Genomic DNA, 16,693 nt, shown 5'->3' with positions numbered 1-16,693 from the left:
CGTCTTCATGTAAAACTATAAATAACAACAACAACCATTTTAATCATTTCGTGGCTTTGTGTTGGTTGCTTGGCAGATCGTCCCCTTCTCAGAATCAGCCGACGACGATTGAAGAACAGCAGCAGGCGGGTGTCAATTCAGGAACAGATTCCACCTTGCACACCTGTCAAACTCAAATGCTTCGATATCTCGGCCTTCTTCGCCAACGCGCCGCCGTTGTAGCCCGACCCGCACCTCTTCGTAGACATGTTGGTCGTCTCTATTCCACTAGCAGCAGCGCCTCGCAGAAGCAAGGCGGCAGCGGTGGTCCCAGCGTTGCCGCCATGATTGCAGTTGCATCCATGGGTTTTGCGGCTTACAGCATGCTCGTCAAATCCAGAGAGGGTCAACGTAAGTAAATTGCAATGGCGTTATATTGAGAAGTACTTAGATGTTTGCAAACAGCTATCCCGGCAGCACGTAAAAAGGCCGAGGAACAAAAGGTTCAAGTGCAGCAGCAAGAGGAGACCCAGGCAAAGGGCGAAGAGCAGCAGCAGCAGCAAAAGTTCCCTGCATTCTCCTCTGACGAAGTCACTGTAGTCTTTGTCCTTGGTAAGATGCAAGAAAGGAGGAATGATAGAATATGTTTATCTCTAAGGCATATCTGTTGCATCAATAGGTGGACCCGGTGCAGGCAAGGGTACTCAGTGCGAGAACCTTGAGCGAGACTATGGCTTCGTGCATTTGTCTGGTAATAATGTGATATACTGAGTACGATATATCTGGATAATAACGGCTAATATGATTTTAGCTGGTGATTTGTTGCGTGCGGAGCAAAAGCGACCTGGATCAAAGTACGGTGAATTGATCAACAACTACATTCGCGATGGATTGATCGTTCCTATGGAAGTTACCATTGCACTTTTGGAAAATGCCATGAAGGAAGCCATGCAGACTTCAAAGACGACTCGCTTCTTGATCGATGGTTTCCCACGAAAGATGGACCAGGCTATCAAGTTTGAGGAAGTGGTAAGTAGAAAATGCTTGTTTGATTTTTGCGGTTCGTCGATGTTTACAATGCATGCAAGGTTGTACCATCCAAACTCGTTCTTTATTTTGAGTGCCCAGAGGAAATCATGCTTCAGCGATTGTTGAAACGTGGAGAGAGCTCTGGTCGCATTGATGATAACATTGAGTCCATCAAGAAACGATTCCGAGTGTTCAAGGACACTAGTTACCCCGTCATTGAGGCATTTGAAAAGCAAAATAAGGTCAAGACTATCTCTTGCAACCAATCTGTCGAGGAAGTCTACGCACAGGTTCGCAAGGTCTTTGATGAAATATTTTCGCAAGAAGCCAAATAGACGATTTTTTGAAAACAAGTAATGTAGCATTCATGAGATAAACTAATTTATGCAATACAGTGAATTTTTTACCTATTGCTCAACCTTCGCAAATACTATCATGAATGTGATGGGAAGAATTGTGAAAATAGATATACTGTACAAGTTTATTAATGTTATGCTCATGAAGATGATGAGGATGATGATGGGGATGATGTTGCTGCAGTTGCGTTGTTTTCTTCAGATTTTGCTTTCTTGTTCTTTTGCTGTTCACTTTGCTTTTGCTTTCTTTTTCGTTTCTTGGAAGCATTGATCATTTCTTTCCTCATTTTTTCTTTCCGTTTATCGAACTTGGGAGTTGTATCTATAGTCTCGCGTTCTACAGCCTTCCACTTCAGTTCCTTCTTTTGCAATCGCGTGGGGTTTTTCAAATGGAGCATCCAGTCTGGGACTTCGCAGCCCGATTCCCGCATTACATTGACAATGCTCTTGAGATATTGCAAATCATCCTTGGTGTAATATGTAACTGCTTCACCCATGCGGCCAGCACGACCTGTACGACCGATACGGTGGATGTAGCTTGCAGAGCTCTGAGGAAAGTCATAGTTGATGACGAGATTGACACCTTTGAAATCAAGACCACGAGCCATGAGTTCCGTAGCAATAAGGACCCAGATTTTGCCTTGGCGGAAAGAGTTGATGATATTTTCACGCTAATTGCATCTTTGGTAAATAGCTTCGCTCGTCGACCACACAGTTGTTGTTGCTAAACGTACCTGAGTCTTTGTTCTATCAGAATGAATTACATCTACATTAATGCCGTCGTAAACGAGCTCGTGGAATAGTTCTTTTGCACGTTCAATAGACTGCACAAAGATAAGTACTGGTGGTTTAATGCCCTTGGCAACCAATTGTCGAATCTCAAACAGTTTTCCGGCCTCGCTACCGACGTAGATCAGCTGTTGCTTGATTGTATCCGTCGCCGCATTTCTGAGAGACGCATCACAACATTAGACTATCTGTTTACTCACGTCAGAGAAACATGAATATGATTAATTACCGTGTACCGATGACTACCCGAACTGGGCTTTTCATGACGGACGTTGCCAAATCCTCAACGTGAGGAGTAAACGTAGCGCTGAACATGGCCTTGCGTGCGTCGTTGGAGCATGCTGCGAAAATTTCGTCGGTCTGTTCCAGGAATCCAAGATCCATCAGCTTGTCAGCTTCATCCAGAACAAGATGCCGGACCCTGCAAGAAGCACATGTTATCAACAAAGAACCCCAATCTATCTTTCTGTCATGAAACCTACCTTGACAAATCGATCTCCTTTTCTTGTATAGCATGCACAAGTCTCAACGGTGTACTGATTAAAATATCTGGAAAATCCGATGTCAGTAATGTCAATGCTATCCTTAGATTGGCAAATGTATTTACCAAACTTCTGACGAGACTGTGGTGTTTGTGCCTTGTGCGCTGCTGTAGCTTTGGTCATCAAATTGACCTTGAACTTCAAACCAGCACCGATCTTGTGCAGTTCGCGGTCGATCTAATCATTTATCCCAGTTTAAGCATACACTCTCACACTGTTCTGAATATATCCAAATTTCCCCATACCTGCTGTGCCAATTCTCTGGTGGGTGCAATGATAAGAGCACGGTAGCCGACCTTTTGAGGCTCTTTCAAGTCTTGCAGGATAGGTAATAGGTAAGCCAGTGTCTTACCCGAACCAGTCGGTGCACACGCGATCACATCTCGACCCTTTTGAGTTTGCGACGGTGAGTTTCTGTTTGTATTAACTGGCTGAACATCAAGTCGTGCTTACTTTCATCATGATGGGTATAGATTGCATTTGAATAGGAGTCGGCGTGGCATATTTGCTTCGTTTAACGTTATTGTACAGTGTAGGCAGGAGGTCGTAAGGTGCAGAAGCGAGGTCTTCAAAAGTTGCAAAAGGATTGGGTACGTCGTTACCGTATATTTTGATGCGATGCCGCTTGCGAAATTCGTTGGCCTGCTCTACAGTCTCGAAAACCGTCGGTGTGCCAGGTACCGTAGTTGGTAGCGAACTAGTTGCATTGTCGTCCTCACCGTCTTGCTCCCTTTGCTGCTTTTGTTTCTTTGTCTGATCGTCGTCGGCCAGAATATCGATTTCGCTTAGAATCTCTGCACGAAGCTTGGGATCTGTAGCCGCTGCATTCTTAGCCTGCGATTTGTCGGCTTTGCGCTCGCCCTGCCAACGTAATAGTAAGGAGCCTGAACAACAGCCTTCCAATTAACAAGTAAAATGTACAGACCTCGAATAGTTGGACATCAGCTTGAAACCGTTTCTTGTCGAATTTCGCGCCACTACCCAAGAGTCTAAATAGATCCATAGAGTACTCAGGCAGGAAAAGCACAGCCCGTTTCCCGGCAGCTGGCTTACAGGTTTCTGACTTCAATTTCGCGGTCACAAAAGGAACTTAATTTTGGTCGATATGTAAAAAATAATTGAGAAGGCTGTCATCAAGGCTGACGATGGCGGTTCATCTTGATCAAAGCAATGGGAGAGTAAACTTCGCTAGCTGAGATACTCTGCAAATTCGTACTGTTTGTTACAAGTTGCTACTACAATTTCAGTTAGACTGCACACGTATCGTTTTCTGCACTATTATGTCGATATGGAAAGTCCACTGGCAGTATGTCTTCGATGATTCTCCTTCTCTTCTGTTTGCCATTGCAGCTGAAGCGATTGCCGCCTTCCTTCGCATTGCTAAAGTCATAAACATTACATAGGCCCCAATTTGTAACTATGTAAATTTAATTTGAGGCCATGTTGTCCATCGCCGAATAAACTTCATGTAGAAATAATGTCTTCAAATGCATAAAAATTGCTCCGGATACTCGTCGCGTGTGCATTCGTGATTAGTGCATAAAGACTCGCAGATTAAACAAAACTATCCTGAATCAATACCAGTAAATTCGACTGAAATATATGGTGAGTTCTCCAGCTTCTGAGTCCATCACCTGCAAGCAAGCATAATTTCAAGAATCTCGCGAGCTTACTGAATAATATTTAACAGCCAACCGCCCAAAGTCGTAGCTAAGCAGAACGATTGCACTCGTTCTACTCAGCAAGAGATGGATCTCTTATAAAATATTAAACCCTACTATCTGCTATATTCAATTTTAGTTTTCCAAGAATATGGTTATCACATAGATCATCATAGAAAAAGAAAACTAAGATCGAGAAGGATTTGTGTTGAGCATTACAGAAATTGATTTCTGTTACTGAATTCGACACTAATCGTTTCAAACAAAAAAGGAAACATCTCCTGGATTCATGCTTGTGGCAGATAGCGTATTACCATCTTCGTTTTAATAAGTTTTGTAGGTGTGAATAACTTAAAAAAGCCTGGTCATATAATATAGAGCTTAGAGCATCTCCTTTTCGCCTCTAGGTTATCTATTAGACAAGCTGTACTTGTATACGAAGTATACTGTCGTTATTTTTTGGAGTAAAAAATGTAATGCTGAAAAGGATACAGGAAAGCATCCATTGCAAAATGTATCGTGAGCCTAATAATGATTCAAAGTACAATAGGTGTATGTGAATAGTGATCCCTACGAGTATACGACGCAGGAGGACGGAAAGCCATAAAATATGTAGACCAAAAGGGCTTGAAACGATCGAGAAACAAGAACGAAAAATTTTGAGGCTGCATTGACAGTACAACTTTGTCTTGCGTAATTGCAGAGCAAACGCTTTTCTTCCTTCTTCATCTCTATTCATCACAATGGATAGCGGCAGCTTGAATTTGTATTCCTTCATCGAGCTCTTCTCTGCCGTACTGGTCTCGTGGGGAATAGCACTGTATCCTCCACTTTTGCTATTGCTTTTCAAGAAGGCATGGAAAATAATCCAGAAAGAACGAGAACAAGGCACATGCAAAATGATCACAAGCATAAGCTGTGAGACTAATCTGCTATTTTGCAGTCATTTGCAAAGACTGCGGCGAAAATGGCCATAAGTCAAAAAGGAACAAGAAATGCAGATTGTTCGAGCATGAAAGAGGTTAGTATAATTATTGTAAGTTTTGTACACATTGATAATAAACAAAAATGAACCAGTCGGACGAAAAAGGAGGCAGACTGAAGGGGGAAGAAGAAGGGAAGAATTGAAAGAAATCAACAGAACAAGAACCCAAATGCAAAACCATGTTCCAGTTGTGGCTCAACGAACCATTCGAGATCATCTTCCAAGGATTGTCCTTATCATGTACCCAACATGAAGGAACTGTTCGGAGTGTCGAACGTTTCACCTGAACAGTACCTCTTCTGGATGTTGTTCGTGACGAATACAGTGAAGAACTATAGCAAGGTATTCAAAACTTGTCACAATTCATGCGAAACGTCGTCATCAGAGTCATGCTATTCGTGGATATCTATATCGTCCAGCATGCTCATAGCAGCATCCCCACTTACGTGTTCTCACAGCAGTTCTTTTACTCAATGGCTCAGCCTGTCCTTGGGCAAGAAATTACGAATGATAATCCAAACTTGCTTGACGACTTACTGGATTCCTGGAATTCAGTCAAGACACAGTATCCTGCGCTCATTTACCCAGTGAACATTCAAATATTATGCTCAGACACTTGCATCCGCCTGCAACGTCATAAAGGACGCTTACACCAATATCATCGTGGAGTACTTCCAATCCAGGGTTGAGAAATATATTATTTTCAAGTTACAAAAGTTCGTACCAGTAAGCATCTTACGACCATCATCAGTCATCCTTCACATCTTGCTTATTTATTGATGTTTTTATGTAGGCAATGCTAAAGGATATGGCATCAAAAATTGCAAATGATTATTTATATGAGATCCTTGCTGGTGGTAATCCCGTGATGCTACAATATCTTTTACCATGCTCCATTGAAATTGGCAATGCGATACAAGAGATGTGGATGGAATTGGTGCCATACATGCCACGGCCGTGTACTACCGAAGAAATGGCTGCAAAACATGGCAATTTTATACCCGCGTTACATTACATTCTACAGCAGTATCATGACGAGCATCAAGAGACGCCGCATATCCAAGAGTTACCCCGTCTAATTTCCTTGGTCCCTCTGCCTTCTCGAAACTGGAGATTAATCGACATCAATGCAGAAACACTAGCTGGGCTACTGAAAATGCCTGTTCCACGGATATATAATCAGCGTCTGACGGTTTTCCAAACTGTTTTCAATCTTGACAAACACCGCTTTTTCAAGTAAGTTATATTAAGCCAACAGTCGACAGTGATAGAGTTCTTACAAATGAACTTGGGACGAAGGCTGCATGTTCACTAATCAGATCACAACAAATGGCTATCAGACTTCTTTTCACTTTGCGAGAAGCAAGAAAGAAAGGGCAATCGAATTGGAACTGGGCGATTTTAGCATTAATGAAATTTCATCATATTACCGTCCTTGTGCACTTGACCCTGGTCGGCGAGATGTCTTCAATGCTTCCTACGGGTGTGGGTCAGAAGTCCACGAAGTAAGAAAATGCTCAACAGCAGAGTACTACGGTATGAAGGGGTCAAAACGAAGAAACCAAATGCTAAGCAAGGAGAAACGGCGACTTGGCATTGAATATATCGAATCAAACTTCCCCACAGGGAAGACCTCCAATGCAGAAATGTTTCTTCATTATGTCAGCTATTACCTTTGGCATCTAGAAACATTACTGGATTTTTACAATTACGAACGGATTGCAGCTACACGATTCCGAAACTATCAAGGAATACAGCGCGCTAGAGCTGAAATGACAAACATATTGATAAACAGTGGCTGGAAATATAGCAAGAGCAGAAGAAAAAGAAAGAAAAAGAGAAGAAATAAGAACAGACAAGACAGAAAGAAAACAAGAAAGAATCGAAAAAAGTTTAAAACGAAGTCAATATACGTAGGAAGGTATGCCATTAGTTGTAACTGACGGATGCCTGATTACTGATCACTTCTAATAGGCTACCATCCCAACCAATTTCAGCAATCCGTTCCACGCTTGATATGGAGAGGGAACAGCCACCAGCTAAAGGAAAGAAATGGAGGAAGGCCAGGGTCAACTGTGATAATAATGGAAAAATGACTCTTATTGTTTTTGGATCGGGAATGTTTGGCAAGAAGGACGGCGTGCCCTTGAAAGGCCATCAGTCAGGCGTGGTAGGCATTCTATGCAGGGAGCTCAAGAAGAGGGAAGCCAACGGCGAGGTTGCTGTCGTTAAAATCGATGAATATTTGACATCCCAAGTACGATCAAATTGGCAAATATTATGGTTAAAGTTACTGAGAGAGAATAATTAATAGATATGTCATGCTTGCTTATCGCGAACTCTCGATAACATGATCACGGACGACGGTGTCAAGCACCATGGGATCCAAGTCTGCAAAAGCCGTGGGACCCTATGGAACCGAGACACCAATGCATCCAAAAATATGTTCTACATTGCGAAGTGCATTTGGTCAGGTCATGGGCGGCGTGCACCTTTCGTCCGAGCGAATATCACCATTGCGAATGTGGGACCCTAACGGGTTTGGGTCTCTACGGTAGGTCCATTTAATTGCCTGCAGTTTACAATATATTGATAAATATTTCGTTTAGTTATCGGTAAGTCACGACCTACGCATCCAATGTCGAAGTTTCACTCATTGAGAGATCATTGCCGTTATTTGGGGTGCCCGCGTTGCCTCGTAAGCAAGTTTTAGCTAAATGGCAAGTTGCACGAACTCTAATTCGAGGAGAATGTTTATTAATTTTCTCCCCAAGGTCCAAATTTGATTCGACTGCGATGCAAAATTGATGCTCCAAATGCAAATGGTTCCGGAAAAAAAGTACAATGCAGAATTCCCAAAATTTGCAAGCCACTTAGGCCCTGTCCAACTGCCAAAAGTAGTAGCCAGGAACTCCTCTGCGGCATATGATCCATATGGGGTTTACCAGGGGCAGACAGATAGTACTTATTTCCGTACACAATAACTGTCTATGTACTAATCGATGTCGAGGAGACCGAGAATGCGGTTTATAACACAAGGTTATGCTTTCAAATTGAAAATACTTACAAAAGATTTATTCATGTTACGCGGCAGCTATAAAAGCAAATCAAGAGAGCCGCTTTATACCCTATCCTTTCTTTGTCCACGTGCATATAATAGGAGAGATCCTTTTGTATTTATTACTCATTTAAATGGCCCCATTGATAAGCACTTAAACGATAAAATTTGTCCGTCGTGATCTTTTTCGCGCTGTCCTAGTTTTTCTTTAACTTCATTATGAATTAACGCGTATGAACTGGTATCAAGCGAAATCTCGATCTTCGTCATCAGCAACAATATCAATCCGTCCAAGAATGACCATCATTTGTCTGTCTGACTTTCCGGCCCTTCTTAGCAAACGCAGCAGGATGGCTAGGAAGTCTGCCATGATGTACACTCTTTTCATAAATTAAATTCGTCATCTACTTCTTCCATATTGGTCGCTAGAACTGGACACGACAATCATCATAAGTGAATTAAAGCATTGCTCTGGGAAGACACAAGGTATGTTCGTGTTTGTGGGGGTGAAGCCCTAGGAAATATATTTATTAACCGTTAAAAAAGACTGTTAAAGTTTTCCTCGAAAGTGGAGGGCGACGTTGGTCTCGCTGTGGCGGATTACGCAGTTCTGTCAACTAATCCGGACGATATCTACAGACTAGTCGAGTAAGTTTCCTTTTTGCGCACACTGCATTTACAGAAGATATTCATGCATCCAGTTCATCATTGTGGACAGAACTCCATCCAGCGGAGAATAACGAGGTCTTCTGCCGGCCATCGATCTTGGCAGATCCCACTTGCTTGAGCAAATTCGATTGCAGCAAAACTTGCGTAAATAGGTCCAAATAAACCATGTATACAAGTTAGAACACACGGAATCATCATTCCTTAAAAAAGGAGCATATACACGTTTAAGTTCCACAATAAGAATTGTGTTTGAGGTGGAGAAGATGAAATGAGGCCAAAGACTCGGAGCATTGGGTAATTTAATGCATCAGTCGAGAGTCAATCAGATTCTTTATACAAAGCAGAGATCCCAGATATATCACAATACGTTTTGTCCAAAAATTGTTCAAGGTAGGTGGTGCGGTGAACACACACCCAATGATTGACTGACAACATCTATGGAAAAATGGATACGGTTAAATATTCTGATCTCACGCAGCACCCAATCTATTACGATTTAAATGCTGTATAGATATAATACATGTTTTATATACTCTTGGAGGTGCTAAGCTTTGGTATGGAAAGAGTGTAACCCATAGATCTTTCAAAGTTTCGGAGTGAGAATTTCCAAGTGCATTTCAGCGCTGCAGCACCGCTCCTTTTGCTCTTAACTATTCCTGCAGAAACCGACGTATCCCGCCATGACAGATGGAGGGTAAGATCAAGGCATTCGCTTCCTCGACCGCGACTAAGCCTATGCGAATAGATTGACTCAAGACGATTTTCGACGACTGCTGCAAACTCCACGGGAACCTCCCAAAGGACCGGAATTCAAAGCGCCTGCTCCTAAAACGCCGTAAGTCAACGATGTGATTGATCTTGCGAGTTCCTGCTATTTACATTTGTATGCCAGAAAACCGGGTGGCGGCAGTGTGTTTGGGGTACCACAGTCTGTGCGTAAGAAAAGGTATATTAATTCTCGTTCTTGTTTCGAATCGTCCAGCACTGACTATTGATATAGACCGCGGCAACCAGCACCTCCTCCTGCAGAGAAGGATGACGATGAAGGAGAAGAGCAACGACAAGTCAGCGAAAATATTATCGAATCGACGCTGCGGTATCGCGATCGAGCGGCCGAGCGGCGGATGCAGCGAGAAGATGATGAAGCAGCAGCAGCAGGACCTGAAGCTACACCCATCAGGAAAGGATTAGATTTTGAGCTACTTAGAAAGAGACGAGCGCAACTATCTGCAAAGCAAAAAGAACAACAGGAAGAATCAACAGCACCGAAAGAGGAGGAAGAAAATGGCAACGATGAGCAGGACGAAAAACGGCTAGAAGAAGCATTGAATGAGCAGCAGCCAGCGGATAACGAGGAGTCGATCCCTTTTGCACCTGTCGATGAACCATTAAAATTCAACTCTGTGCTGGCAAAAAACATCCACGACTTCATCACCAACAAACCACCAAAGAACGAACTGTTTGCACCTGGACGCATGGCATTTGTGTTTGAGCTCGCTGACGAAGTAGGCCATTACAATGATGCATACGCAGTTCCTACATCGTTGATTCGCAGCCGCGCAGATAAGAAAGCGGCGCTCGATGATTTGAAACAGAAGACAGAGCTTGTCGTCAGCAAGATTTCAAAAATCATGAGTGAGCAGTTTGCCAAAGACAAGAAGAAACAACAGGAAGAACAAGAAAAGAAAAAGAAAAAAGCGGCAGAAGCACCACCGGTTGTTACGTTCGATGGCGATATCTTTGCAGATGTTGGACGGGATTATGAGTTGGATGAGGAAACGTTGGCTAGAGCATCAACGTCAGCAGCATCAACAGCAGCTTCAGCGGGTGATCAAGCAGCAACTGATACCAGGAAGAGCGACTATTTCAAAGGACTAGACCACCAGCGAGAAGAAGATGTCGAAATGAAAGCTGCAGACATCGACATGGCATCACTGATATCACAGGCAGCGAAACAACAAGATAAACAAGAATTAGCGGGCGAGCAGCAGCGACCAGCGAAGAAACCGCGATTTCTCCAAGATGAAGAGATGGATGTGGATGCGAACGATATCGACATGTTTGGACTTGGCGCTTCAGCGTTGCCGACGTCGTTTGAAGAAAGAAGACGCACGGTTGCTTACGAGTCTGGAGACGAAGACGAAGCAGCAACGTCGATGATCGATCAGGGCACGCACCGTAACAAGAAAGCACAGCTGTCGCGATGGGACTTTGACGACGAAAAGGAATGGCAAAAGTATAAGGATTCCATTGAAATCATGCCAAAGAGCGCATCGCAGTACGGCGTAAAGATGGGTGACGGAAGGAAACGGAACAGGGATCAACGGAGAGGCATGTCTGATAAACAGAAACTTAACCGCGAATACCAGATGATCAAGAATATCATGGAAAAGAAATATGGTACAAATATATAAAAATTCCATTCTCTCTCCTGTTTTTTACACAAAAAGGGGTCACGATGCCGCCCTTTTTATTTAGACATGTTCTTATATGTACGTCATATATATGTTACTGTTATTTGTGTCGCTTTGATGTGGAAGATCGGACAATCCATACGTGTTTGAATGCTTCCTCGGGTGTCATCCGCTTTTCAGGGTCCCATTGCAGACATTTGTCCACAAAGTCGATAAAGTTTTCATCAGATGATTTGAGCGCTTGCGCGAGCGGTTTGGAGCCGGGGCGACGTTTCCTGCCTTTTGAATTGGGTACGATTCGGGGATTACCGTTGGAATCTATATATCGCAACAGTAAGCACATGTTCATATCTCTAAGCCAAGTGCAGCCAGTTTCTTACCAAAGAATAACTTTCGCCGCGAGCTCTTTTCGATTAATGCTTTGTCGGGTATGCCTTGGATCTCCATAATACATGCGAGCTGTTCTTGCTCATTCTCTCCAGGGAAGAGGGGGTATCCTTCAAGAGGCATGGATTTGAGAATAATAAATAAATGCAGAAATTTGAACAACGCAGGGCACTCTTACCGGTATACAGTTCAGCTAAAATGCAGCCAACACTCCACATGTCGATTGCCATGCCATACTCCATACCAAGTATCACTTCAGGCGATCGATAAAATCGGCTCTGGATATAGGTATACACTAAGGTAGAACAACAAAGGTCGGCAAACCATAGCTTTCAGAACATTCGTACTGATTGTTTTACCTTTTTCACTTTGAAGACATGAGCTGCCGAAATCAATGACTTTGATGGAGCTTTTAGTAGGATGCTTCAAGAGTACATTCTATTCAAGTGTCAGTAAACTTGTAATCTAACATCCTCCCATTTTTCATACACATACCTCAGGTTTTAGATCACAGTGAATAAGCTTATGTTTGTGTAGGAGGACGAGAGAGTTGAGTAGCTGGATAGTAAATCTACAGCAGCAGCAATGAGTATGACATTTTAGAAACGATCCTGCATTCGTTTGTACCCACCGTCGTATAAGGCCCATGCTGAAGCCCTGAAAGTTATTGCTCTTGATAAAATCGTACAAATTGATGCTGAGGCACTCAAATGCAATGCACAGATGATTCCGAAAGTAGAAATGATCGAGCATCCGCACATTGTTGTGTTTATCCTCGGGATCCTTTACACAAACGTCAGAACCCGGTTGTATTGCACAAAACATTTTCTATCTCCCTTACCCATCGTATCAGATCGCTGAGGATTTTCACTTCCACCAGGGCCTGTGTGTGGAACCGCTTCTTGTTGCGTATCATCTTGACAGCTGTCGTCTGGCCAGTCTTGTGGTCGTAGCACTTTAGAACTTGTCCAAATGAACCCCTGCCAAGCACTTCGAGTACTTCGTAGCGGTAGCCGAGATGGTCTCTCAAGACAATGTGGTAATCACCTCGTTCGTCGTCGTATCCATGGTTGCATGTTTGCTGCTCGATCGTTGCTTGGCGTTTCTGTGCATGGTTGCCGACGAAAAATATTTGCGGATAATCCAGAATCTCGGATCGCTCAAAGGGTGACAGGCACGAGTGGTATAATTTCAATGCGGTCTGCGGGCTCATGGGTGCGCGCACTCCACCACCTTTCTCCTTGCTGTTCTCAGGGCTTGAATTATCGCTTGCTCTGCTGCTCCTACCATTGCTGCTTCCTACCGCTGCTCCACCACCTCGACCACGAATAACGGTGATTTGCCGCTGCTGCTGCTCTTGCTCTTCTTGTTGCTGTTCACGCTCGACCAGCGAGCTCCATGCACTGCTGCTTCCCTGTCCGCTGCTTCGGCTCTCCTCAACTAGACCCTGAAGTCGTTCGTGCAGCAATGTTGGTCGTCGACGTGGCTCCGGCTTCCTGTCTCGGACGGACTCCGGCGGACTGATGACACCGTGTGCAGATACCAGGTTCGCTGCTAGAGCCTGTGCCTTGTACTTCTCCTTATCCATCTGGTCTTGAACCAAATCGTTCGCAAGCGAGCATCGTCTGTGAACGTTACCGCTGCTGCTGCTGCTGCTGCCTGCTGCTGCTGTTACTACCTTTGACGATGATGACGACGACGATGTACCTGATATCACGGTGGGTTTGCGCAGTCGCGGTGCAGCGGACGATGATGCTGTGGTGCTCGATGTGGAGTAGCTGGAAGCGACCTTTCTCGACGACGCAGTGCTCTTTCCTTTCGCTGCTGCACTCGACCGTGCCGTTGTGCTCACTGATGGTTTCTCAACAAGCGGGTATCTTGAATGTGACGTGGTTGCTGTACTGCTGCTTGATACAATCATTGATCCAGAGTACACTGTTGTTGTAGGACCCACTTTAGCGGTGTTGGAGTGGTGGTGATGTAAAGCGTCGGTGTTGGATGTATTCTTTGACGGTTTGCTGAGACTGTAGTAGCTGTCAGATCCAGATAAACTGCCCTGATCGTCATCGCTTCCAGACTGTCGCGGTGTTCTCGCTACCGGAAGAGGAATGCGGGTCGGCGTTTTGGCTGCAGAGCGAGACGATTGCTTCGTTCCTCGATCGTTGCTGCCGCTGCTGGGTACAGACAGGTTGAGAGGATCGCCCTTCATCGGTGGTAAAGTCAACGAAGCCATGACAGGTGGCGACTCCAGATTCCCCGGAAGCGTCTATGAAAACGAAAGAAAAGAAAAAAAAAAGAAAAAGTTAATGTTATGCATCACCGTGACAAAATAAAGAAAATGAAAAAAAGGCTGCTGCTGCTGCATCCCAATATTTCAGTTTGGCCGCCCTCTTCTCTTCCCCTCTCTCTTTCTCTCTCTCTCTTGTCCTTGTCTTTCCATCTCTGTTTCCGTTCTCATTCTTCTTCTTCTCCCCCAACCTCCCGTTACTTGTTTTTGTGGATATTTACCTTGCCCCTTTTCCTCCTTATCCTTTCGTGCGATGTGCCAGTGTCTTTGGAATCTGTGTCTTGGTTGCTGCTGTTCGAAATAGGCTTTGCTTTGGCGGGCTGTGAGATGCGCTGAGCTTGCTGTGCAGCTCTGCGTCGAGTGGCAGATGCGGATGGCAACTCGTACGTCTTGCTGTTGCTACCGCTGCTGCTGCTGCTCGTGGTCATGGATACAACCCGTGCTCGGAGTGCTGGGTAACTATCCTTCACGGCTACATCGGCATCGTTGTCTTCATCGAGCATGTGACCTTTTGACTTAACGTGATCCTTTGAAGTGGTAGCAGCAGCTTTTGATGATCGGAGCGCCGTCATGCTCGTTCTTGTTGAGGTAGTGGTGGGAGTTGTTACCATGCTCACGGTTCGAGTGCGTGTCGAACGACTCGGCACGTGTTCCACTCCCTCCCGGACAAGACATGACCCCTTAGATTTGATCTGAGGGCTTCGGGTTAGCTCCTCTGGTGGACTACTTCTCCTGCTTGGCAGACTTCGGCGTGAAGAGGAGGAGCTCGTGGATTGCATCTTTATTGATCCTAATGTTTGTACTCGCTTGAGATCGGTATTCTTTGTTGTCGATCGCGTTGCTTGGATGTCCAAATCTTTCGTTCTTGCTTTTTCAATTGTATCAAGCCATTTAGGCGTTTCTGCTGTAGAGAATGTTCGCAGTCGACGACTGCTAGAAACCTGAGGTGCAGGGAGACTGGATCGCGGGAGAGTGTTATTCGCTGCGCCATATTTTGGAGTTTGAAGTCGCGTAGGAGTTCTCGGAGAGTTTAAAAGAGACGGACTGTGTCCACCAAGTTCGCTGCCGTGATCCACCTTGACTTTGAGATGCTTTTTTCTTTCCTTTGCCTCAGCAGCATTCTTGAGACTCGACTGGGATGGTGTCAAGAGTGAATGCGACGCTGCTGTTGTGGATGAGCCATCTTCGATGTTAGAATCTGACAATAAATCCATGGCAGATGATCGTGAACTTTTTGGGCTCGACAGGAGCGGATCGAACTGCATAATCAACGACGAGTTATTGTTGTAATTATTGCTAGCATTTTCGAATTTCGCACGAATGCTGCTGTACGAAGTCGATGGTATTGCAACCTTTTCCTTTCTGCGGTTGCTATCCCACGTTGATGCTGATGATACGGTACTGATTGGCTTTATGCCGTTTATCTGGTCATCGTCACCATCCCGCAATAAGTCTGAAATTCGGTGCGTGCTGCTATCTCGACTGATTCGGTTCGATGAATATACGCTGCTGGATGAACTGTTACTGTCAATGCGTCGATGTGCATAATCAGAGGTCTTTTGAAGCCGATAGTTAGCCAGTCTTTGAGCTGAAGCAGCTATCAGGCCTTCCAAATCCTCCAAGCTCGCATCACGCAAATCAATGTCGTCGATTGTCCTTTCAGCGGGTGATCTTCTGTTTGCTACTTCTCCAACGTCTTCAAAAGAGTTCCGCGATGGACTCCTTCGTTGCCAGTTGTACTCATTACCGTTGCTGCTGCGCTGGGACGTGGTGGTTGCTATGCGTCGTTTGTTCCAATTAGATGCATCTGCAATTTGCTGTTCCAAATCCTGCAACTGCCGCATTCGTTCCGTCTGCGTCTGTTGACGTTTGGCAGCTTGCAAGCTGTAAGGGTGGCGCGCCCATCGATCAGCTGCAGAAGATGAGGATGTTGTTGTTGTGGAGGAACTCAGCGACGGTTTAGGATCAAGTTCTTCAGTTTTGATCCAACCTGAAGACGCCGAATGGAAGGATGATTCAGACATGCACGTGCCAGGAAACTAGAAATCGCAGTCAGCTATCTTGTTTGTTGCTTACATGCAGACACTTTACAGACAGATATTTTACCTGCCAGAATTTGCCCACTGCTGTGTAAACAATAAATAGACCGAATAACCTTGCTGAAGACAAAGCAATTTATGCAATACAGGGAAAAATGGGACTATGCCACTATGCGTAGTTGACAGGTTAGCACACTGCAATGCACAATACATACACACACACACACACACACACACACAGAGGTGTCATGGCAACTCACATAGAACAGTTGTATGAGACCGGTAAAAGAAGGCAATTTGTACAATTAACAAGACCGGACTGTCCAAAAAACTGGCATGCCTGGGAAGATGGGGTCGCTCAGGAAAGAGACACGTTCCTTTCCTGGTCAATGTTAGCAAAGCGAGATCGAGGAGAAAGGTAATGGGCAATGTGACCTACGTTTCAGTTGAACGAGTCAGCAATGAGTGATCCCCTATTTGCTTATTGTATTTTGACTG

The 16,693-nt window shown here is 44.6% G+C and overlaps 5 protein-coding genes across 5 annotated transcripts; 3 read left to right on the top strand and 2 right to left on the bottom strand.

Annotated features, from left to right (window-relative positions):
• Window positions 1–176: 176 nt before the first annotated feature.
• VTP01DRAFT_2310 (uncharacterized protein) lies at window positions 177–1,343 on the top strand (the record flags this gene model as incomplete). The annotated part of the gene is made up of 5 exons (XM_069380758.1): window positions 177–390; window positions 445–591; window positions 659–730; window positions 791–1,008; window positions 1,068–1,343. 5 exons carry the CDS (start codon window positions 177–179, stop codon window positions 1,341–1,343), a joined length of 927 nt encoding a protein of 308 aa, XP_069237813.1.
• A 161-nt stretch (window positions 1,344–1,504) lies between these two features.
• Window positions 1,505–3,698, bottom strand: VTP01DRAFT_2309 (uncharacterized protein; the record flags this gene model as incomplete). The annotated part of the gene is made up of 8 exons (XM_069380756.1): window positions 1,505–2,035; window positions 2,099–2,312; window positions 2,383–2,574; window positions 2,636–2,702; window positions 2,761–2,872; window positions 2,941–3,084; window positions 3,149–3,556; window positions 3,621–3,698. 8 exons carry the CDS (start codon window positions 3,696–3,698, stop codon window positions 1,505–1,507), a joined length of 1,746 nt encoding a protein of 581 aa, XP_069237812.1.
• Window positions 3,699–5,520: 1,822 nt separating this feature from the next.
• VTP01DRAFT_2308 (uncharacterized protein) lies at window positions 5,521–7,877 on the top strand (the record flags this gene model as incomplete). The annotated part of the gene is made up of 7 exons (XM_069380755.1): window positions 5,521–5,610; window positions 5,680–5,895; window positions 5,954–6,067; window positions 6,135–6,577; window positions 6,661–6,846; window positions 7,316–7,598; window positions 7,656–7,877. The coding sequence occupies 7 exons, from the start codon at window positions 5,521–5,523 to the stop codon at window positions 7,875–7,877; spliced, it is 1,554 nt and encodes a 517-aa protein (XP_069237811.1).
• Window positions 7,878–9,748: 1,871 nt separating this feature from the next.
• Window positions 9,749–11,482, top strand: VTP01DRAFT_2307 (uncharacterized protein; the record flags this gene model as incomplete). Its single annotated transcript, XM_069380754.1, has 4 exons — window positions 9,749–9,762; window positions 9,814–9,903; window positions 9,961–10,014; window positions 10,069–11,482. The coding sequence occupies 4 exons, from the start codon at window positions 9,749–9,751 to the stop codon at window positions 11,480–11,482; spliced, it is 1,572 nt and encodes a 523-aa protein (XP_069237810.1).
• Window positions 11,483–11,582: 100 nt separating this feature from the next.
• Window positions 11,583–16,180, bottom strand: VTP01DRAFT_2306 (uncharacterized protein; the record flags this gene model as incomplete). Its single annotated transcript, XM_069380753.1, has 8 exons — window positions 11,583–11,800; window positions 11,863–11,979; window positions 12,048–12,164; window positions 12,229–12,307; window positions 12,365–12,440; window positions 12,501–12,652; window positions 12,711–14,135; window positions 14,378–16,180. 8 exons carry the CDS (start codon window positions 16,178–16,180, stop codon window positions 11,583–11,585), a joined length of 3,987 nt encoding a protein of 1,328 aa, XP_069237809.1.
• Window positions 16,181–16,693: the final 513 nt, after the last annotated feature.

Source organism: Rhizomucor pusillus (genome assembly GCF_041956525.1).
Source record: "Rhizomucor pusillus strain CBS 183.67 unplaced genomic scaffold VTP01scaffold_12, whole genome shotgun sequence".
NCBI lineage: Eukaryota > Fungi > Mucoromycota > Mucoromycetes > Mucorales > Lichtheimiaceae > Rhizomucor > Rhizomucor pusillus.
Note: the sequence above shows the minus strand (reverse complement) of the source record. Positions and strands in the feature narration are given on the sequence as shown.